The sequence below is a fragment of the Lates calcarifer genome, linkage group LG21 (assembly GCF_001640805.2).
Source record: "Lates calcarifer isolate ASB-BC8 linkage group LG21, TLL_Latcal_v3, whole genome shotgun sequence".
Lineage (NCBI taxonomy): Eukaryota > Metazoa > Chordata > Actinopteri > Centropomidae > Lates > Lates calcarifer.
The window spans coordinates 15,005,592-15,028,839 of record NC_066853.1 but is presented as its reverse complement, the minus strand read 5'-3'; the positions used below and the strand labels follow the sequence as shown (position 1 = coordinate 15,028,839).

The following is a 23,248-nucleotide window of genomic DNA, read 5'->3' as shown; positions in this document are numbered from 1 at the left end:
TAGAAAAGGCCAGAGCAGGAAATCAAACCTGTGGATCTTAATGTCAGAAAATGTCAGTCTGTGTACATTTTCTGAATAACTTAATGTAACTTAAGTTAGCTGAGGGTGGAATTGATTCTCTTTAATAGGCACTGACACCTTTATGTCAGCTGCATGTTAAAGGACAATTCTGCTGTTACTCTATATTATTCTCATTGCTAGTACATCCTGACTTCTCTCCTGTCTGTATCATCCAGCCCCAAGTTTAAAATTTAAAATGCCAAGTGACATCATAGTGTCACCTGGCAATTTTCAACCTACACATCTACGGAAAATTATGAGGGCTGAGGATGCATCGCTTGATATTAACTTAACAGGACTCAGTATGTAACATAGGTGTTCCAGGGCCCCTTTTCCTGGGGCACATGCCCCAGTATGTCTAAGCTGCTCAGCACGAGCTTGAGAGCCAAATCAAGTTTCACAAATACAGTGTCACAGAGTGAGCTGTTGGTGCAAAACTTAAGGGATGAACAGGATGCCCTCCTTCAACAGATGGTGCAGGAGATCAAACTTGTGCAGAAAGACGCTGCTGAGAAAGAACTGATTTTGCGGAAGGAGCTGGAGGAGCTGAAAATGATCAGCTCTCATGCAACCTTGAGCTCTCCACGGAGCTCTGCTCGAGGTTTCTTCCTTCCAAGGGAGTTTTTCTTTGCTCTATAGACTATAATTAAAAAAAAAAACTTACAATAAAATGACAACAAAAAACATACAGCAAAATACTTACAGTAAGTTTCTGCTCCGTGAAATCAGATTCACTTCAATTAATCTCCATTATTTCTTTACGTTCTGTCCAAAACCACAATTACATTCTCAGTGACACCTTGACAAATGACTGACCAGGAACCATATATACTCGGCACTTTTCTCATGATTCCTGGCCAATATTCAACTTTCACAATTTAATGTGTTTAATGCCTCTATTAAAATATGTATTTCATCTGATATCAATGCAAGAAACCATGGGGGATGAGTGGGGGACCTGTGCCCCAGTAGAGCTTTATACCAAGCAACGCCCCTGGTATGTGATAGAAATAAAATTTTTATTACACACTTAGGTGACTGGATCCCTTATCTCCATGAAAAGTCCAGTTAATTGACATTTTTGGCTCTACCTCTGGTGGCTCTGGTGTATATTTACAAACTCTAGTTTGTACCCAGTCTGTGTTGAAAACAACAAAACTTTAAATTGCAGTGGTCATTCCAATGTTTCTCCAAAATACTGAAGAAGCAAACTTGTTGAATAAAGAACAACTTTACTGTTATATTGTGTAAGCTAACAGTATGGAAGAAGAACCAATACAACAATGGAACGATATGCCATTACAAGTAAATGTCTTGCACTCAAAGTCCAAACAACGTCATTACAGTAAGTCATCTGGAAACCATGAATACTGGTAGCAAATTTTGTGTCAATCCATCACCAAAGTCTTTATGAATATCTGTGCAAAATTTCATGTAAATATATCTGACACCTGTTGACATATTTACCATATATGCACCATGCTGCTCACAGGGCTAAAATACTAAATATATCAGGATGACTTTTGTGGGAATTGTATAAAATGAGGCACGATACATCTCCACCTGTTGTAACAGTGCTGCTAAAGTGTAAATAAAACACTGTCTTATCTTTGAACATGGTATTTTTTTTTTTTTTTTTTCGTCTACAGTTAAAATTCAGTATGTAACCTCAATAAAGTCTTGGAAGAAGCAGATAAAGATCATTTTCAGTTTAGGATACTCACATACAGAGCAGGAAATGTGTCTTTTAAGCAAATTTTCAAGGGGGAAATTGGGAGTTTAAGAGTCTAATGAATGTTTCTAGAACATTTCATGCTCTATGTTAACACAGGACCTCAAAACCCGAGACAAATTCACAGCAACTGTGGCAACAGAAGTGCTTTCTGAAACCATGCAGAATCAAATTTACAGTTAAGTGTCACTGATCATAGATTTTCTCTTTTACCATCTGTAATGTTGTTGACTTGCTTGGTTATGCTGTGTCATATTCCTCATGCACCAATGAGTTAATGTATTGCCAAATACTGTAGCATTTTCAGAGCATGGGTAGTTATTTTTACTTTTCTGTGGATCAGTTTTGACCTAGTTTAAGTTTAGAGGAGCTGGTTTTCATTGATAAGTGCTTTTCTGACAAACTCACCTCACCACGCTGCCATTTTACATGAAAGAGCATAAATGAAGGTGGTAATAACAGTGTTTTTTTTTCTTTTCCTTTTTTGAAGGACTTGAAAGATTTTGAAGGTTGACATTTGGATGAATGACATTAAAATCCACCTACACCACATCTCAGCAAACATAGATGACAGTTACTTAAGTGACCCTGTCGATAAATCACATCCCGTGGTGAGTGCAGCTGCCAGCCCGTCATAAAATGAAGGTGACACTTTGAATTTATCCTAACATGTGAAAACTTTGACGCCTACCTACCTAAAGTTATCAGAAAGAAAAGCTCACACAGGAATATTGGCGAAATTATGAGCTATCAAAAGACTTAAATTAGAGATGCATATTTGCGTAAATGCCAAACAAATAAAAGAATGAATCACTTTTTCCCCTCAGTGAAATGAACTGGAATGCAATTTAAAGTTTTACCTCCATATCTTGTTAGTGAAATCTTTTAAATTAATTCTTCTCTGTGTTATAAAAACCTTCTCTTTCACACAGAGTGTGCTGGGAAACATCTGTGTTTAAAGGTGACAGCAGTTTGAAGAATTCTCACTGTGAAATCGGAGCTATTAGTTTGCTCTGGACACTGACTGCTTCCTTCCTACATTTCCATTAAAAATTTAGGAGTCACACTGACACACTCAGATTGTGCAGCGGGGGGACGTGCAGCAGAGAGCTGCGACAGTCGAGGCCAGTGAATAATCTCAGAGGCTGTTTGTATGTGAGGCTGGATGTCTGCCACATGTTTGGTGATATGAGCCCTCTGTGTAATGAGGCCCCCTGTCATTTATCAGTCTTTACCGTCATTACAGAGGAGATTAGATTTGGACGAGCATAAGGGATATGAAAATGACCTCGTCTGAGCCTGAGACATGCATTAAAGATTTATTTTTTCAGGAAGAGATAACACAATTCTGCTTGTGTGGCACAATAACACACATTCTCAACCACTCCCTTGGAGTTGAATCTGCAGTTGCACATTATGAAATTCCCTTTTTAGTCAGAAGCAAACATCAGTCCTCTCAGGCTGCTCTAATGTGACTCAGCAAAAATCATGCTGTGAATCTGTCCCATCCTCGTTCTGTCTCTCTCCAAAGGCTTAAAACAGTCGCAATTCTGCTTTAATCTTAATTGCCAATTTACTTCATGCCAGCATTACATCTGTTTTATGCTCTCTCCACGATACTGTACATGAGGACTGTTTTGTAGCTCAGCATGACAGAGAGCCTGAAACAAAACACAACTGTTTTGCTGAAGATTTACCGCCCTAAAACTGAACCTGAGTCTGTGTAAGGAGCGAAATGTTTTCTCACACAGGCAGATGAACCTGGATTACAGCCAACAAAAAGGTGCATGAAAAGAATATATGAGAAATCACAGCTGAACCACGCCAATGTCATTGTACACCACAGACGAGACTCTTTCTTCATTTTTTTTATTAATATCAGCAGCCTGGAGAGGGTGCTCTGACTCGCCCTCTCATGATGAATTTCTTTCAAAGGATGGTGACAACAAGCTGAGAGAGATAATGAAAAAAAAAAAAATAAGAACAGAATTTGGTGCATATGTACAAAAAGATGTTTGCTGTTTATGTTGATATGATCCTGGATAATATTATACAGTGATGCAGCACAGATGTTGCTCCAGCAACAGGAGAGAAGAGCCGTGTAGTCCAAGTGGTCATTTATCCTGGGCGGAAACACAGCAGTGATTTACCTGAGCTGCTGCCATTATTTTCATTATTGATTAATTTCATTATCTACTTCTTGCTCAGTTCAGCCATTAGGCGATTAACTGTTTGGTCTATAAAATGTCCAAAAATGGTGAAAATGTCAAGTCAAGTCAAGTCAACTCACTGCTACTGGTGGTTGGAATGTAACTACGTACATTAACCAAATGTACTTGATTAGTCAATTGAAAATGAATCAGAAAATATTTTTTTATAATAGTGTAAGTCATTTTCCATGTAAAAACGGTAAGTATTTTGTTCTTTTAATTGTTTTAAATTTCTTTTTTAGGTTTATTTAGTCCCTGTCCTTTGTAAAACAGCTAAAAACTGCTCCATCTCAACCAGTTACAATAGTAAATGCTGTTTACACACTGGTGCATGACTCATAATAATATATATGTAACAGTGTGTTATATATCATTAGATTATATCACTTTTACTTGTACTGGAGTATTTCTACAGTGTGGTGTTAGTACTTTTACTCATGTAAAGGATCTAAATACCACCTCAACCACTGCCTACCAGGTTGATGGAGTAAAGGATAACACTGAGCTACACCGAATTAAAACATTACACAAAACAAACACAGTAAAAAACAATATTACATTAAGAAAAATATAAACTTACTTATTCTCAGACTTGTTGTGCTTCAGAAACACTGCATATCTCTTACTGTTAGATGCATTTTGTGTGTGTGTGTGTGTGTGTGTGTGTGTGTAAGACATCTGACATCTGATGTGAGCACTGTGGCCAACCTGCAAGCTAAAACTCATTTTAAAACCTGTATCAGAGCTAGCACTTGTGCAGCACTGGCATCTCCAAGGAAATTTGTGTAGTTATATCTTCAGGTCAGCAGAGGGCTCCCCTGAGCCTCTGCTGCGATCAGCTGCTGCTCTGACCACTGTGCTCTGTCTACAATTATCATATTGTCCCTTTGTAATTCACTTTTTTCAATACTCCATCTTTGAGCATTGCTGGAAAAGGTCTTTATAACTGTCCATATGCGATTGTGCTACCTGCTGCACAGATTAAACTGCACACAATGAAAGTACTGAACAGCATGAGCACAGAATGTTTCTTTACACATACACAACCTCAGTAGATGAACTCTGTTTCAACTCTGTTTTAGCGATAGCAGATGCTAAACATGTTTGGTATTTTCATCACAGAAATATGGAGGCGAGGCACGACTTGAGGCCTGTGACGTAATGCTGTAGAATAGATAAATGGGCTCTCAAGCATAAGTGGCAATTACATGAGAGATCTATTTGTACCAAGCAATCAGGGGCTGAAGATGTGGAAACTGAGACGTCATTTTTTTTCTCCTTCATTTCTGCAAATATCAGAATCACTGGATGTTGTTGTTAAGTGGAGCTCATCTCATTGAGATTCTGCATTCCACAGCTCCACAATACAAGTTACACTTTAACTGCTTTCCCATAAAATGCATTTCTTTCCCCCAAAACAACACACAGTCAACTATCCAAACAAAGTTCAATTCTCTGTAAAAACAGTAAACACAGCTGCTTGAAACTACACACATTATCATTATATAAATTACAAAGCCACATACTGTAGTGTGATGTTGACAGATCACCAAGACTTAGCAGGAATGAAAGGTTGATGATGCATTAGTCATTTAAAGTTGAAAAATACATTTGTATACATTAAGAAAATAATGATGTATTGTGTCTGATATCCCTGCTTTTTCTTACTGCATTATAAGAGACGGACATTTTCTAACAATGCTCTTTATAAGCAAAAATGATGAGAAATAATGGTCTCATATTCATTTTTTAAAATCTTGACAAAATTATGAAATAAAAAGTCAAAAATTAAGATAGAAATAAATCTTTTCATATCTTAGTTTTGACTTACTATCTCATAATTTTCACTTTTATCTCATGATTCTGACTTCTAATGTACTTTTTTTTAATCACAACTCACTTTTCACTTATTTTTTTTCTTTTTCTAGCCAAATGACTTTCTACACTTTACAAATGTAAAGCACAATAAACAATAAAATATTCCATGTTATGACATTTCTAGAATCATGAGGATCTGACCACTGTGGATGAAATCACTTTAAAACTTAAAAAGTAGACAATGAGACAACGGGAAAGTATTTTTCTGCATTTTGTCCTTGATCTGATGATTTTGACTTACAGCTTCAGAATTTCTGACTTTTTTCCCCCCTCACATGTATGACTTACGATCACGACATTATTTTGAGGTGATAATATTAAGTTTGACTTCTTATTTCAGAATTTTGACTTAATATGATTTGGACTTGGTTAGAATTTGGGATTTTATCCAATAATTTTATCATATTTACTTACCACCTCAGCATTTGCACTTAGTAAGTGAAATTTCAACTTTTTAATCTGATAATGTTGAGACACTAATCATGGCTAACGTTTCATCTACTTTTTTTTCTTGGCAAAACTGGTCTTCCATACTTAACAAATGAAGAGCACAATGAACCACAAAAACTTTTCTTCTGCACTAGTAACTGTCTCGAGAGCATGAACCATCATTTGGGAGAAAAGTACATGTCAAATGAGTAGAAAGGAACTGTAATATTTACCACACTATGTACTGTACTGTAAGCAGCCTCATACAGGCTCATTATATCGGTTTATCAGATGCAGTAGGAGTCAGGGCTCCTCCAGGGCTCTTCCAGCTCTGTGCACAGCTCAGTACAAACAACTCTTAGACAATGTGACACTGCCATTTAAGAGCATGACAAAAGGGGAGAGGCATTGCCATGTATTGCTCCCTCTGCTGGCAAAGGTCCCGGGAAACATGAGAAAAAAAAAGCTGAGCCCTTAAGCCAAATGGTGCAGCAATAGTAGCTGCTTACCTTTGCATTCTGGTGCATTGGATGTAAATGACTTGCTGCTGCTGGCCCTGCGCTTCTGTGACACTCAGCCTATAAATAAACTCTGGAGTCCTCCTGGCTATCTGAAGGTCCTTTGCACTTGCTTATACACACATGCACACACTCACCACAGGGAAACAAAAGCCCTACTCTTGTGGCTACTGAAATCTGCTGACAAGGTATCTTAGCAGGTCAACAGTTAAGACCCACGACCATGTACAGAGAGATAACAAGAGGTCAATTAGTAACGGCAGACAAGTCCTAAGAGGTTTCAGCCTTTATCAGTGCCATGAATGCCTTTTAAAAAAACATTTGGGAGTTTTTTTTTTTGTTCAGTAATTGTTGCAGCTATACTGTGAGAGTGAAGCAATATGGAGTTTGTCATAATGAGACGGAGCCAGACGGTGATCAGAGACACATAAGGTCAGAGCCAGGGGGGTGAAAGGCCGACAGCTGAATCTCACATTCTTCACTGCACTGCAGTCAGACAGACTGCCACATCCCACCATCTGTACCTCCCTGTACTGTCAACGCACACACTTACACACACATACACACACTACCCTACCTACAGGAAGCAGAAACAAACAAATATGTGTATTTGTTCCTTGCAAGATTTTGCTGAGAGGAGAGGTCACTGCTCCCAGCCAAGAAATATTCCAACACATAACTGCTCATAAAATGACGACCACATTGTTTTTACTCATTGGTTTTTATACATGTAGGTACTAGTTGAGCTAAGCTAGCTGTTTCCCCCTGTTTGCAGTCTTGATGCTAAGCTAACTGTCTCCTGATGCCAGCTTCATACTTGATGGACAGATCTCTGTTCAATCTCTACATCTAACACTTGGCAAGTAAATGAATTTAAAAACCCTGAGAAGAAACAAATACAACAAAGTGCATTGGAAACAGATTAATGAACAAGTCATGAGGTACATAAAACATTTGACTTACAATAAATGTCCACTGAAGCTTCCTCTTCACTCTAGAGACCAAAAGTAGGGGCAGACCAAAGCATCGGTGTCAATGTGGAACAATGAGAAGACTGCAACGTTCCTCAAATCAGTTTTTCCACATGGTTTTCCACAGATTGAGGTTTGACTGACACTCTCTAACTTACACCATCATGCTGCACCCTCTTCTTCTGCAATGTTTTAATGGCACCCAACCGGAGAATTAGCGCCACCAGCTGCTTATCTTAATGAACTCCTTTCATTTGCATATTAGCTGTGGATGGAAATGCACATTAATTCTTATTTCTTTTTGGGAAGTCAATTCAACTTGCACTATATTTGGATGGAAACCTGGCTAATGTTGAACTATTCCTGTAAAATGGTTTTTACTGAATTAATCTCTCTATGCATAATAAGCACAATACTGGACTCTGATTGACTGACAACATCTGCTGCTTTAATTGAAATGCTGCAAACCTGCTGAGTTCTCCAGCAGGGAGGATGCATGTCCAAATGGGACAAAATCTGAAGGTTGGAAAGACTTAATTGAATGGATAATAGCAATATGTCAACTAGAAATACACTAAAGCTGGACAAAAGACCAATTCTTAAAAACACTTTCAGTTTGATACAAGATCCAAATTCAAGCTTTATTGGAAAAGAAAACAGTAGCAAAATTGCATCCAAGATGGGTGCCATCCAAAAAACAAAGAGAGGGGCATGAATCAAATCAAAGCAGATCCCCGTTAAGAGATTTTAGAGTATCTCCTGATGGCGTCTCTGAGGTTTTTTGTTGAAAATACGACCACTATTACCATATGACACCTCCAAGACTCCAATCGCTCTCCTGTTGAGATGCCTCTATTTTATGCCTGTTTGGCTTTTGTGGCCCTTAATAATGTCCACACTTCTACTGAAGCAAAGATTGAAGCCATTGTGGGCCCTTCTTTGTGTCATGCCTTGCTACAGACATCTGGACTCCTCTTCTGTTGCCCAATTTCCAATCCTATTCAAGAGGGACAAAGGAGAGCAGGCATCTGACCGTCCAAAAGTCACTCTCCATCATGTTGGGCTCTCGCAGCCTGACACAGAGACAATGAGGTGGTGGGAGAAGAAGCAACAGCACCGAGGAACCGGTCTGGTCTGAATTGGAGGAGGGGGAGCAAGTGAAACAGAGCTCATGAACCTCCCCTGGGAGCAGTGTGTGTCCACAAACTCCCCCCCAAGAGGAAGGCCCGGACGGCCAGGCACCAGAGGCTCCAGCAAAGGGGCCAGATTGTGGAAGAGTGGGTGTGAAACAACAGCTGCTCGGTAAATCAGCACAGAATCAGACACTGGATGCTAAACATCAGAGCTGCAACAATGTGGAGGGGTGAGGCGTTAACACGCACAGTTAACGCACTCCATCGTCATCATCAGCAGACAGGGACGATGGTGACAACAACGATGAAACTGGGAAAGTAATGATTGTGTTGAGGTGTTGATATTGCTATTAATGAACAACAGCAGTTGGCGGAAATAGATTGGCGAGGCAAGCAGGCTTATTTATGCAACACAATATGACAAATATGTCTCGGAAAGCTTCACCATCCTGGAACATTAGATCTTTAATTATGAAAATGAAAAACTTCCTCTGACAGAAAAAAAATGCAGCTACAAGCTGATCACACAGGTGCCTCACTCATTTTTCAGCCAACCTCAAATTTACTAGATAAAAGTAAGAACAGGAACAAGACAGCCAAACTCTAAAGAGCAGAGATTCATGTACAAGCTGCAAAAAAGCTGCAAATAGTTGTATTAATAGATATAATAACAGAATATAAAGAACATGGCACTGTTTCTGTTTAGTTGCCTGAACATCCAAAAACTACCAGGGCTTTATTTTAGATGCACACATTCTGACCATAAGTAAACATCAGACTCTGATGCACAGCGCCACACTCTGCGGAAAAAAACTGAACAAGATTCTAATTTCTCTGCCACCGAGAAGTGAGTATCGGCCTCGACCTGACCACCCCTGTGAAAACTGTCTGGCTCTGCTACTGGACCACTCTGGTGTCCCAGTCCTTAAGTTGGAATACTGCCCTAATCTTGGACCTAAACCTAGCACCATTTTTAAGGACTGCACACCTCTTCCCTTTTCCATCAGGAGCTGTGTTCAAACAGAAGAGTTTAGACTTCTTAATGACACTTACTAACGCTTAAGCAACTTGCATTGATTTGCTTCAATGGCTTGCAGTCCTTATAAAAGTGCACAGCTTTTCTTTTTGGCTTTAATGACTTTCCAACACTAAATCTTGAAATCACATCTATTCTCAACTTAAAATGCAAAAACCTGACCCTTTAGGTTAAACCTAAGCCTCACTCTAAAGCTTTCATAGAACCCTGTCCCTGACCCAGAAGTAACTCTATATAAAATAGGATCAACAAATATGTCCCTGTTATGTAAGTTTTATCTCACTCGTCGTCTTGAGAGGACTGTCTGTGTCTGGTCCTATAATATACTCAGAGATTAAGTTAACACACACACCACACACACACACACACACACACACAGGGCGCAGATGTCGTGTCTGTCTCTTTAAAACACACTCCTGGAGGTTGGCGAGGATTTGTTGCGGATAGCAGGAGAGGGAGTGCGCAGCTCGGCTCGGCTCGGCATGAGCGGCGCTTCACATTCACACAAAACTGACGCCGCAACCTACAACTGGCCGGAGTGAGAGAAAAGAGGAGAGGAATTATTTTATTTTTGACCGAGCTGAATTTAGTTAGATCTCATTTTTGTTGTTGTTGTTTTCAGCAGCAGCGACAGGGCATCTTAGAAATAAGTCTCTTGTGTGTGTGCGTGTGTGTATGAACGTGTGAGCGCGCGCGCGTGTGTGTGTGTGTGTGTGAGAGAGAGAGAGAGACAGAGAGAGAGAGAGAGAGGGACCATGCGGGGACGAAGAAGTGATGCTGCTGAGTTTTGTTATTAGGTTTCTCCGGGGCGGTGCTGCCGCTGCTGATCCTGCCTCTGTCACGGGCTTCTGGGAGTGACATCAAAGTTTTTTCGGGGTTATTTTACTCGCTTGAAATATTCCAGCTGAGGCTCGGGCTGAAAATCGGATCCGTTTACCCGGGGTTTTTCCCAGTCAAACACGGGGGTCCGTTGAACGACCGGAGTTTTGATTTGATTGATAGTCTGACACTGAGTGTCACCTGCCGAGAGGCTCCAGACTGCACGGAGGATCTGACACCGGGAGAGAGTGTGGAGATGAACTTTGGAAATTTACTACTTGTGACTGTCTCGGTCATCACCATCGCTTCAGGTAAAATATGACCATAGATAAGCAGAAATGTCTTTTAAAGGTGACTCTCCTTTCTCTCTCTCTCTCTCTCTCTCTCTCTCTCTCTCTCACAGTCCATATGGCGTGACTGCCTCGTAGTGTATTTGACTTGTCTTATCGTGTTTTCTGTCTCTCCAGATGGATGTAAATGTTGTGTTTAGCTGGATTTCAACCGTGTCTCCCTGACAGCTGTGGGAACTGAGCGCATCCTCCAGACACACACACACACACAGACACACAGAGGGGGAGAGGGGGAGAGAGAGAGAGAGAGAGAGAGAGAGAGAACATGAATTACAGAGGGAAATGTCACACATGCATTCATTTGTAATATTTAAATACCACTGGTGAATGCCAAGAGGATTCGCATTTTCTCAGATTGCCCCCCCCCCCCTGAGCTCTGAGGTGGTCACACAGGGAGGCCATTAGGCAGCAGGAGAGGTCAAAAGAGGCTTCTCTGTGGCAAAGAGTGAAACCATTTAACTCTCACTTTTAGCTCAGGAACTCTCAGGGTGTGTGTGTGTTACAGTCTGACAACACCCCCTCCACCACCACCACTCCCCCTCCCCACCCTTCAGAAATGTTTATGGGGCCCACACACACAAATGCTTTTAAAAGCCCTTTTTTGATGATAGGGATTACATATTTCCACCATTGCTGTAATAACCGTTTAAATTTCCAAACCTTAATCCCTACAGCCCTAAATAAAAGCAGGGCTCAGAAAGAAAACAATTCATGAGAGTGCAGATTGTTCATTCGCAGATTAATTGACACTAGTCTTAATGTGAATATGTTATGTAGTTGGTGATGCATTTAAGGTCTGAATTGTGTGTTTTAGTCTAGAGCTTTAAATTGAGCTTAACTCAGTGAATATGAAATCAAACCAAGAAATCTTCACTGTCATATTTCACATCAGAGCCTGATCAATCCTGGCACAGATCTTGATATTTAAGAGTTTAAAGATCTGAAACAATGTATTACACGAACGCATAACATACACAAGGTCTCCTGTACAGTCTTTGTACCACTAGTGACGCTACAGAGAAATGTTTTCATGAGTGGGTCAGCATACGTGTTTGTATCATGCATGCACACAATTATGTGGCAGCAGGATTTACGTCCTGCCAGTGATCCCATTCACTGATTGAGACTTGGTGGCATTAACAAACCAACAAAAGCAGAAAAGAAGAAGACTGCTAGCAAGTAAACACAAGGTAAATGGCAGAAGATTGCCACGTACATTGTGATCTATGAAGAAGGAAATGCACTCATGTTTGCTAGTCCTCAAGAATACACAAGTTGATATGGCTAACTTTTTTTTTTAGCATAATTGCCTGTCTATATATCCAGCAAATACATTACTACTTTCATTCATACATTCATTTGTGTTTCTGGCTACCTGGCAAATGTGAGTTCAATATTTAGTTTCTTCGTCTTCTTCTTTTTTCTTTCTTTTTTTTGGTTGTCTTCATCCTGGGCAAAATATCTTGCTCTTCAGCTGCTAAATGGTCTGCTATGTTCACAAGCTAGTCCCTGACTTTGTCGGTCTCCTAATATGTGCTGGTCAGGAAGTACACAGTAGATTTTTAGAAGGCAGTGAGAGTGAACCAGAACATTAAAGCTGCAGCCCAGAAAACCAAAACAATAAGCTGAAAGATGATTTTAAAAAAAACGTCTGGTAAAGCTGAGGAGTACTGTGATTATTCTCCACGATAGCATCAACGTATGAGTAACCACTTTCACACAGAAGTTGTAATCTGATCCACTGTTAATATGATAATATTGATTATAGCGCCTTTAAAAAATCACGACCAAGCAGCTCAATAAAACACTTTGACAGTCCTGCACTGCAATTTCCTGTTAGTCTGCCAACATATACACTAATTCCAATACATCAACAGTCAGCTAATACCAGCTGATATATTGGCACAGTCAAGTTATTGGTCTAGCTCTATTTTACACTTTCTTCAATGATAAACTATAATTTCACCATAAGTCCTGAGCTCCCTGGCCTCTGTGACTCCTCTAATCACTTGTTCTGCTTCATTATTATAAACTGGTACCACCTCTCAACATTGAAGGTACTTTTCAACACCCACACCATCTGCCTACGTCTGGAGTGAGTATTTCCTCTCATTCTCACCTCGATTTTAGTGCACATTATGGTAGGGTGATGTGTGCTTTCATAAAAAATACTTGAGAGGATTCAAGCATGACCTTTGTGGGAGCTGTGCTGAGACAAATACCCCACTTGTAGATTTTATTGAGTTATTTTTATATAAAAGAAAGAAGAAATGTGTGCTCTGCAATGAGATATGTTTATGTTTGTGTTTGTGCGCCCAGCCTCAAGTTCCTCTCCGTCGGTCTTGAGGTGGGGGGGGCAACCTTCACAAACTGCATTCAGTTTAACACAGCAGCCCCTTCTCTCTCATACACACACACACACACACACAGAGACACACACAAACCAAATCTCAATTAATACGCCATCAGTGGAGACTCTAATATATCTCATTGAAATTTCAGTTATCATGAGCTGCATTCAGACTCAGCTGTGGAACTAATTGACGCTAAACAACCTTTAGCTGGTGATTTGTGTCCACCCTGTCCTCCTGCTCATTATTTAGTGACAAATATGGCTGAAGGCTGACTCAAGCCTCTCACAGTCCCTGTTGATGGAATGACCGTGGATGATGAAACCGCTGCAGACACTGGTTAGTCGTTTAATGTGCCACAGGCTTGAGTCATGTCGACCTGATCTTGATGATGTCCCACTTTTGGTACAGTCACCGATGACATCATCTAGAGTTAAGATGATGGTGGTGAGGGGGACAGTTGCCAAACAAAGGCCCTAAAACCCCAGACCAATGCCAGAGGAAAATCAAACCTGACTCCTCTGCTTTGAAATTTAGTTTGCTGTGGCACGTTATCGCCCTCCCGCAGAGATTACTTGGCAGTGTCACAAGAGCTCTTTGAATGTTTTTGGCCTTTTTAAGTATGTAAATGAATTGAAATCGAAAAAGACACGAGTAAATCTCAGCAGACAGCCCCGCAGACAAGCTGCCAGCCTTCTGCTGCTGTCTCCCTTGTAAAGTGAGAGCACGTAAAAGCATGTAAAGTTAGTCTCTCAGCTTTCTGCCCAAACAGGTAGGTAGTTTTGTTTCACGGCAGATATCAAGCTGTGAGCTCAGACATTTCCTGGGTTTCTTTGTATGAGTCTGGCTGTCACTGAAAGGCACCGAGATCTGAAGCAAAACAGGACGTCCCTCTGCGGCTTTGTTGTTTTCACACATTAGCGTGACAGGAGTACACTTCTGCCCCCGGGGAGGATGCAGGGTTAATATTTGTAAATACTAATTAATGAAAGCGGCCACCATAATGCAACAGCTAGGAGCCAAGAAATGCCAAATATAGCCCGAATCAACAGGGTTTTTCAAGACGTGATTTTGATCACCCCTTCAGCTGTTACCCTGCTAACTCTGTGTGTTAGATGAGGCAGAAATGTATAAAATGCCACGAGCAAACATGTGGGCGTGTGTCAGAGTTTGCAATTAGGACCAATGCGATAACTTGTCTATCAGAGCTGCGTGTGGCACTAATGGGCTTTCATTTGACTGCGGTTGCTGTCTTTGCTCTGGATGTTTTTTTTTTCTTCATCTGCTTTGTGAGTAAATGGAGAAATTCTCACAGATCAGATGCAATCATTTGACAATTACCACATCCAATCAAGCATACACAAATGATCAGATCGAGTCTGTGGCTCTAATTCTATTAATAGGACTGAAAAAAAAGAAAAAAAGGATTGCGCTCGCTGTTCATCACTGACTTTATTGCCGATGTTTCAGTACTGAGACCCTCATGATGAAGTTGAAGACTTACACCATCATACATATACTGTACAGGCTATAGGCTCTCACCTGGTAAAAAGCCAATCACAAGACACCAGCAACACTTCCCAGTGTGTGTACAAATTAAAGCTGCTATAATCCGCAGTGCATCAAGTGACAATGTGAAAACAGTGTGAGGGGTTACTTGTAGTGATGAACCCACAGGGAATCTGCAGCTCCACTTAGCTTTACAGATCCCTATAGTTCATTGTTTGGGCATGTGGACCACAACTTTACAGTTTTGGTTCACTCTCACTGCTCTTGTAGCATTGTACTTCACAGCTGTTTTCAATTAAAAAGCTCTAAAAACCCACTGTACACCACCTGCTGGTGAACATAGTGGAGTATTTAGCAGCTAAAGAACTAGATATTTCCCTCAGGGGGTGGTGGAGACCAAAAGCCAGAGCTAAAAGAGAGCAAGTATTGGACTAGTTCACCATTAGACCTTGAAATGTGATGATATGTCAACGTTTTTACAACTTGTTCCTTCCAAGCGGCCCAGAGATTAGTCATTGCAGACTGGGAGTCAAGGAGCTCTTTCAAAAACAAAAACAAAAACAAGCTTGCTACTGAGCTCTTCCAATTGTGAACAAACTTTGTAAATTTACCTGAACCAAATATCAGCCTCAGTTTTTAAGAGTCAACACATATTGAGTGAGAAGAGCTGTTGAATAAAATTTACTGTATTTCTCTCATGAAAAAGCATGTCTGCCCCTCACCCTGACATGCTCATTTGTGCACAGGATAGCCTTGAAAGTACACAGAGCGATAACCCTGCATGAGTCCGGCACACTGTCATTCACAAAGCCCCCCACCCACCGGACCCCTCCATATTGGATGACAGCTCAAGGTTGACTGCCATTCACTCTTCAGCTTATCTCAGCTCTCTTCTGACCCTCGCATCGAAGGTCTACAAGGTTCATAGAAGTGACGATGTGTTTAAAAGGGTTTCATTGATTTGTCTGCCATGCTGCGGCTTGAGCACATTCACAATGTGTGTTTTGCAACTACTGTGGGTTTAACAATGATTTGTTTTGTATTGTAACATTCAGTACAAGGTTCTTGAGTGATCAGACATGTTGAATTGGACAGTTTCTGCCTGTATTGAACAATGCAGTTCTGGGATTGTTCAGCTGACCTTCCCTGTTTGCTTCCCTGTTTTTTTTTTTTTTTTTTTAGAAAAACACACCTAGCTGTATTTGTTCATTGTAAAATACTGGTTGTGTGTTTTATTTGCTGCTTGAGAAGCAATTTGAAGCAGTCAGACGTGACCGCAGTCTCTTATTCTGAAGTCTCTAAACTAATGCTTTCGTAAACTTGAACATACAGTAAATTGCAAATATTCTCCCTGTCGGAAATGCTGTAATTTGGCACTACATATCTATGAAAGCTGTGAATTCTCTTGAGGCAAACAGCTTGAATTAACTGAAGCGGCAGTTTGTGAAACATCTCTTCCTGTGTTTTTGTAATTTGTTCTGAAACTTCGCTACACGAGTGGCCAATGTCCTCCCCCTCTTGTTCAGTCCTTGTAAATTTGAGAGTCATTTCACACCAGAATGCCTCAGATGAATATTTTTCACACAAAATCGAGGCACACTCCAAATTCCCATACGTACTTGGATATCTCTGAGGAGCCAACATGGGCTCTAATGGGTTGTGTTTATGATCTGACTTTACTAAAAAGAAAAAAAAAAAAAGGAAAAAACATATCTTCACGAGTCCCCCGTTATGGCCCGGGACCTTTATTTGTCCATGTCTGACAGAGTTTTCTTTTTGCTGAAAGGTGCTTTCAACCACTGCACCACAATCTTCCTGTCATGAAGGAAACATTACCGTGAAAATATTCCGTCTCGCAAAGAAAATGTTGTTGTTGTCATGCTCACGGTGACTTAGACTTTTTACTGATTGCACACTTGTCACAGGAGCAGATTGTTGCTTGTCACTTTGGCCACCTGAAGCTGTTTGCTTTTTTTTGACAAGGCTATTTTCTCTGTAATATATCAACTGCATTGATTCTGCTGCATGATAGCTGTGGCTAAGTGCCCATTAACTCTCATTAATAATCCTAAGTGACAAAAAAATGTTTCTGATACACTTTAAATTTTCAACTATGCCTGCATGGTTGGAGTGGTGAAATATTATCACTGTTATACTTTACAAGACGTCCCTGACGCTCATCAGGAGAAATAAGTACACAAGAATCTTGTCAAGGTGACATTTGTGCTATTCAGAACAACTCAAAGCAGCAGGACCTCACTGTATGTGCTGACACATGGAACACAAGGACAGCTGCTAGAAAGCAAACATTACAAAACAGAGATCCTATACAAATGTATGTAGAAAAAGTATTAAATTTACTCATTGTTAGTTGCTAATGGTGTTGTTAATGGCAGATTGATGGTTTTATTGGGTTGTTGAAGTGATGAGGTAACCACTGAGCTTAGCCTGTGTGTTCTCATGAGTAAATACAATGTAATTTGTTGATATAAAAGGAGTCTTTAACATAAAGTTTCTTTTCTCATTTTCATTGTAGAGTTTTGGAGCCCAAAAAACAGAAATAATTGGAATAATCAATGACTATGAGAGACAACAACTGTTTGGAATACAGGTAGCTTAAATGCAATTGTCTCAAGAGAGAGCCACTTGAGTGTATCAGGGATTATACAGTGATTAGTAAAGAATACTAAGACAGATCTACAAATGGCTGTATACTACTATTAATCAGGTAAGTTTTATTTATTCAGGATATCTCATTGAGTTTAAGATATCTTTTCCAAGAGAGACCAGGTCCTGCATTTATCTAACTTTTAGCAAAAAAGAAACGTTTTGAACTGGAAGTGAAATATAAAAGTAAAATATCCTTCCTACTCACATGATGATGAATGCATAATAGATTAACTGTAGCAATATAATTAACAATAGAGCACATTTTGTCTGTTATTTGATGTTACATCACTCTTTTTTCTTTTTTCAGTTATGCTGATTTTATCAAAAACAATATGATCATTTATCAGAGCAGCAAACTGACAATAATGAATAACAGTATTTGTTTTTGTGATAAAATCCAGTCATAATTGAAGAGGAAGGGAGCTCAGTGTGATGTAACTGTATTACATGAGCTGGGATTTGAAACGTCCAGCGAGTCCTTTTGCGTGATTTAAAAACACAGGTTCAGCGCCAGGACACTTCCGGGTTCTGTGGAGACGCTTCTTCAAAAATCCAAATAATTTCCCCTGTGGACAAACAGAGTCAGATGTGTCAATGTGTGCTATTCACAGATACCATACAGATTTGATGAAATATAATCTAAAGGAAAGTACATTATGGTATCTGAAAGGATCATCTTACAGCACATAGCATGATGTGATTTACTGTGTGCTTGTTCTGTTTCTGTAAACAGTGTGTGTGTTTACGTTGGGACTAACTGGAGGTGCTACGGCACATTTCAACAGCTCGATTAGTATTCATCCACATCCTGCATTAGTGTTTTGAGCCATCCTGGCTTGTGACCCCGGGGGTGTTAGCCTGGAGCGCTCATATCGCTCTTTAGATGTTTACTTCAGGTTTATGCCATGATGGCGACTCCTGGCCCCCGCGGGGATGAAATCAGTTCATGAAAAGACATAAATCTGCTTACAGCCGAAAAGCAAGGGTTTATCCCAATGCCTCAGATTTAAGTATAATGTAATAGCAGCATGTGCAACAACATGTGTGTCATTAGGTTACTCCTGACTGCTCCTCTGCGATGATAATGGAGGACTTTCACGCAGTCTAGAGATTATGTGCTGAAAATAATTTCTCAGACAGAGCAGCACAATAATCTGCGGCACAGTGACCATTTCATTTCATCTCCTTGTCTTCTTCTTTTTTTTTTTTTCAGCGAGAGCGAAGGAGAGACCATCTGTTCCTCAGAACCTAACTAAAAGCAGCGGCATTTTGAATTATTCATTTTTCTAACTGTAACACATTGTTAGAGACATTTGGTCTTGCTCTAAAAGCTTACCTTAGGTCTTGAAGCAGTGTGGCTTTTCCTCACAGCCACGGGTAGATAGTAATGGATCCCCAGAGAGAAGGATATGGGAGTTATCTATATCTCTCTGCTTTCACTCTCTCAACTTAGGTCTCTCTTCCCTCAAATGCATAGGAGTGCCTGCCTTATTGTCACCTTTCCGCCAACAATCACGTCTGACTCTGCAACAATCCCAACTGACACAGAGATTGGCCATCACCACATCACATGGGTGATTGCATCCTCGGTACAGGTGGTGTCTTTTGTGAAAATACTGTTGTATATACTCTTTACCACAAAGTAACAGCAACCACTGTGTTTTTCTGTTAGCAGAATATCGAAGGCACAAATGGATATTGCAGGTTGTTATTGGAATGTGTGATGTCTCGCCCTGAATTCAGAGTCAACCTTCAAAGAGAAATTACCCATGATTCACTGCCTCGCTACACACAAATTTAGCCAACCCGCGGCCTGTGTCTTCTCCAAAGAGAGATATATTCTTGCCTCTCAAATGGCTTTGTTGCTGTCTGCACTGTTACAAAAGGAGACGATGTGTTTTCATGAATGGTCTCGTAGATAACATCTGTTGCTCATCTCCACCTTAAAGGGTCCCGGGCACGGTTTGAGGACAGTGCGCCTCGGATAGTGGAGGACCCCTCGGATTTGATTGTCTCCAAGGGGGAGCCAGCCACCCTCAACTGCAAGGCGGAGGGCCGGCCTGCTCCCAGCATCGAGTGGTACAAAGATGGCGAGCGCGTGGAGACCGACAAAGATGACCCCCGTTCTCACCGCATGCTTCTGCCCAGCGGCTCCCTCTTCTTCCTGCGCATCGTACATGGGCGGCGGAGCAAACCAGATGAAGGCGTCTATACCTGTGTGGCCCGCAACTACTTGGGAGAGGCCATTAGTCGTAATGCTTCACTGGAAGTTGCCAGTAAGGCTTAATATTATTGATTATTGTCCCTAAAACTGTGTGTGTGTGTGTGTCTGCTACTATATGTTGATGTGTGTGCATTTACAGTATACAGATGCTTCACAGTGTGTCCCAGATTTTGCAGCCGTCTGGCAGCTTTATGGAGGTCCACTGGAGAGTTGGCTGTGCTTAAAAATAATGACATGAAACAACCAGACTGTAGGAAGCAATGCTAGAAAAGATGGTGCTATAGGTAGAGATAAATTCAGTAATAAGAGCTGGGCTGTGGATTTGTTCCTAATTTTAGGCTTCTGTGACAATAAATGAATGTGTTTTGTCTTTAGTCTTTTGTTTTCTAGCATTAGGTACTTAAATGCGGCGTGTATACTCACGTTCTTGCTAACTATTGCTAACTTTCTAAGAAGAAAGGCTTTTGTAAGAGAGGTCAGTGCGCTAAATTACATAACAAACTGGAAGCTTAGTGGTGGCAACGTTGTTGGTCACGGAGCTTATTTTCTACAATAGTCCAAAAGCCAATGAAAAAATTCCATTGAGTTGTTTTTTCGAGGGAACCAGGGTGATGCTAACTTCCAGGCTGGCCTACATGTCATCCCTGCACCACTCCAAAAGTGTTAAGTGTAGGTGTCATGTGAAATGGGGCATCCCTGTTGCTTTGCTGTTAAACCTTTGTTGAATCTCTCTCCCTCATCTCCTGTCATATTTCTACTTGATCTAATAAGATTTTTTCTATAATTGTAACACGTTAAAGATGTCTTTCCCTGGTATTAGAGGATATAAAGTGAAACAGTTTCCTTATTACAACAAAGGGACTTTCTGGGTGTCAATACTGACTCATTTTTGTCCATTTTGAGTATTGGTCGTGATATACTGCATAGGTATATGTGCCAGCACTGACCAAATGTATCTGCCTAACTGCATGTTGACTTCCATAATAATAGAATTAAATAAATGTAAAGTGCACAGATTTTAAATTAGGGAAGTATACTCATACATGGATGAGTAATAGACTGGTATTGGATCAGTGTTTAAGTTTATGCAGATACCATGAATTGAGGTAAAGGAATTAGGATCAGTTAGAAAAAGTTGGATGTGTTCATTTAACTTACCTCTTCTGTTGAAGAGATTTTGGAAACACAGACTCTGACACTCTGTCTATAAAGGAGTGTAAACTTTCCAAAACTCATCAGTTTAACAGACAAAAAGAAACTCAAACACTTGTCTTTGTGCCGTAGAGGATCCATAATAACAGTGACAGAGATGGGAGGTGGAGGTCACTTCCTGCTTTTGCTTTCAGTCAGACTCAATGACAAGTGCTTAAGATGAGTGTTTTGGAAAGCTGTAGGAGGCTTGTGCTTCTTGCCCTAATTGTTATCTTTGTTGCCAGAGTCTGAGTTTCCCAAATCTTTATAATGGAGGTGGTGACTAAAATGTTATCATGACTAACAGAGAAAAATATGAGAATAACACCCAGGCTGACGCATGAAAGAATTTACCTTTAAATGGCTTCTACCTGCTTGACCCTCATGTCCACATTATTAATGACAGTTTGAGGAAATTTTTCGTGTTTATGAACATTTTTCACTAAAAACACTGAAACTTTTCTTGCCTGGATTACAACACTATACAGTAAAACACAAAGTCCTGTGATGTATAGTTGAGTTCTACAATCATCTTCAGACAAAGTCATAAATGAATGCAGCAACTATCAATTATTCTCATAATCTATTACTTTCACAATTAATTGACAGATTTTTGTCCATAAAATGTCAGAAGATTGTGAAAAAAATAATTTCCTGGAGGTGATGTCTCTAAATGTTTTATTCTGTCCAACAAACAGTCTAAAACCCCAAAATATTCACATTATGACAAATAACAGCAGCAAATCAATATCATCATATTTGAAAAAAAATTTACTTGAATACCGACAGAAATGGTTGTGTGAAAGCTTCACTTTGAGCTCTGGGTAATTATAATGGCATTTCTCAGTATTTTCATAATTTTTACAAACCAAACAAATCAGTGAAAGGCAGATTTCATCACAGAGATATTGAAGGAGACTTCATGATAAACTGTATCAAATATATGCCGCAGTTGATCAGTTTTCTATGAGAGTATTTTATTAACAGCACTGGGTCAAATACCATCTGATCATGCTACCAGAAAGACTGATAAAGGAACAAATAAAATGTAGGTATATACAGGCTAAGAAGCAACTTAGATAACACGTGAATATTAACGAAGCACTAGGTTGCATAAGGAATGTACCCTATATCTGAACCACATCTGGAAGCAGTAAACTTATCTTAGCACATAAATCACATAGGACTTAGGGCCCTAACCATAACATACATCGATCAGTCAATGACAATGATAAATATCGACCCTATGTAGAAAGTATGGAGACTAATAAAAAGTTCAACTGGTGGTCAGTTATAAAATCCTACCACCAATCAGCCGATTAATCCACAATTAAAATAATCACTGGTTGCAGCCCTACATAAGACAGTCATAAATTAGCTCCACTTCAACCAACCGCAACACTAAAATGCTGCTGTAAAGGATGAGCTTCCTCATATCTTGGTGAGCGCACTGAAGTAAAAAGCTCCCACTAGGAGACGTGTCTATTATTTTCCCTCCCTGGTCCAGGACACGTGCCATTGTCTTCCTTCCCTCCTAATTGTGCCAGTGCGGTTCGGCCCTGGGCTGAACTGCGGCTCTCTTTTGGCATGAGGAAATGGATTAGTCAGTGGGTTGATTAGGGGAAGGAGCGTAACAGATTAGCAAGGTCGAATTGTCCTCGTTAAAAAAACAACACACACACACACAAAACAGCAATTTGAGTGCAGCCTTATCTACCACCATATTGAGGCTTCCTTACCGACAGTGTGTGTAAGTGCTCATGGCTGGCTGACCTCATCTGTAGCTCGTGTCCAAAAATAGGGACAGCCTGCTCAAGATATACTGTATGTTGGGATCCACAAACAGCTGCATCTAATGCAAATATCCAAGCTGGGAGAAGATATAATGCGTATACTGTCACATTGCTTCTTTTAAATCGTTGACAATGAAACTTAGGTTTGGGTGTAGCTGCAGATTACAGCGCAGTCATGTCGGTAAAGGGATGATTCACCTGCAGGCACTGAGTGACTAACAGTATTAATAAGTGCCTGTTTTGTTCTAATCTTGCCACCTCCGGCTGGCGAGGGCATATGCTAAGACAGCATGGGTGGTGGTCTTAGACTCCCTCCCCCGTGTGCGGTTGTGCTGACTGTGGGGTAAATAGTGACCCAATTAGCTCTGGCAGGG

The 23,248-nt window shown here is 40.3% G+C and overlaps 1 protein-coding gene across 1 annotated transcript in view; it reads left to right on the top strand.

The window, feature by feature from the left end:
- Positions 1–10,421: 10,421 nt before the first annotated feature.
- LOC108899773 (roundabout homolog 2) overlaps positions 10,422–23,248 on the top strand; it is a 48,121-nt gene continuing 35,294 nt past the window's right edge. The window contains exons 1-2 of the mRNA XM_051065721.1: positions 10,422–11,097; positions 19,616–19,942. Of these exons, the coding sequence (XP_050921678.1) occupies positions 11,043–11,097; positions 19,616–19,942 (382 nt within the window). The 5' untranslated portion in view covers positions 10,422–11,042. The remainder of the gene's footprint in view (positions 11,098–19,615; positions 19,943–23,248) is intronic.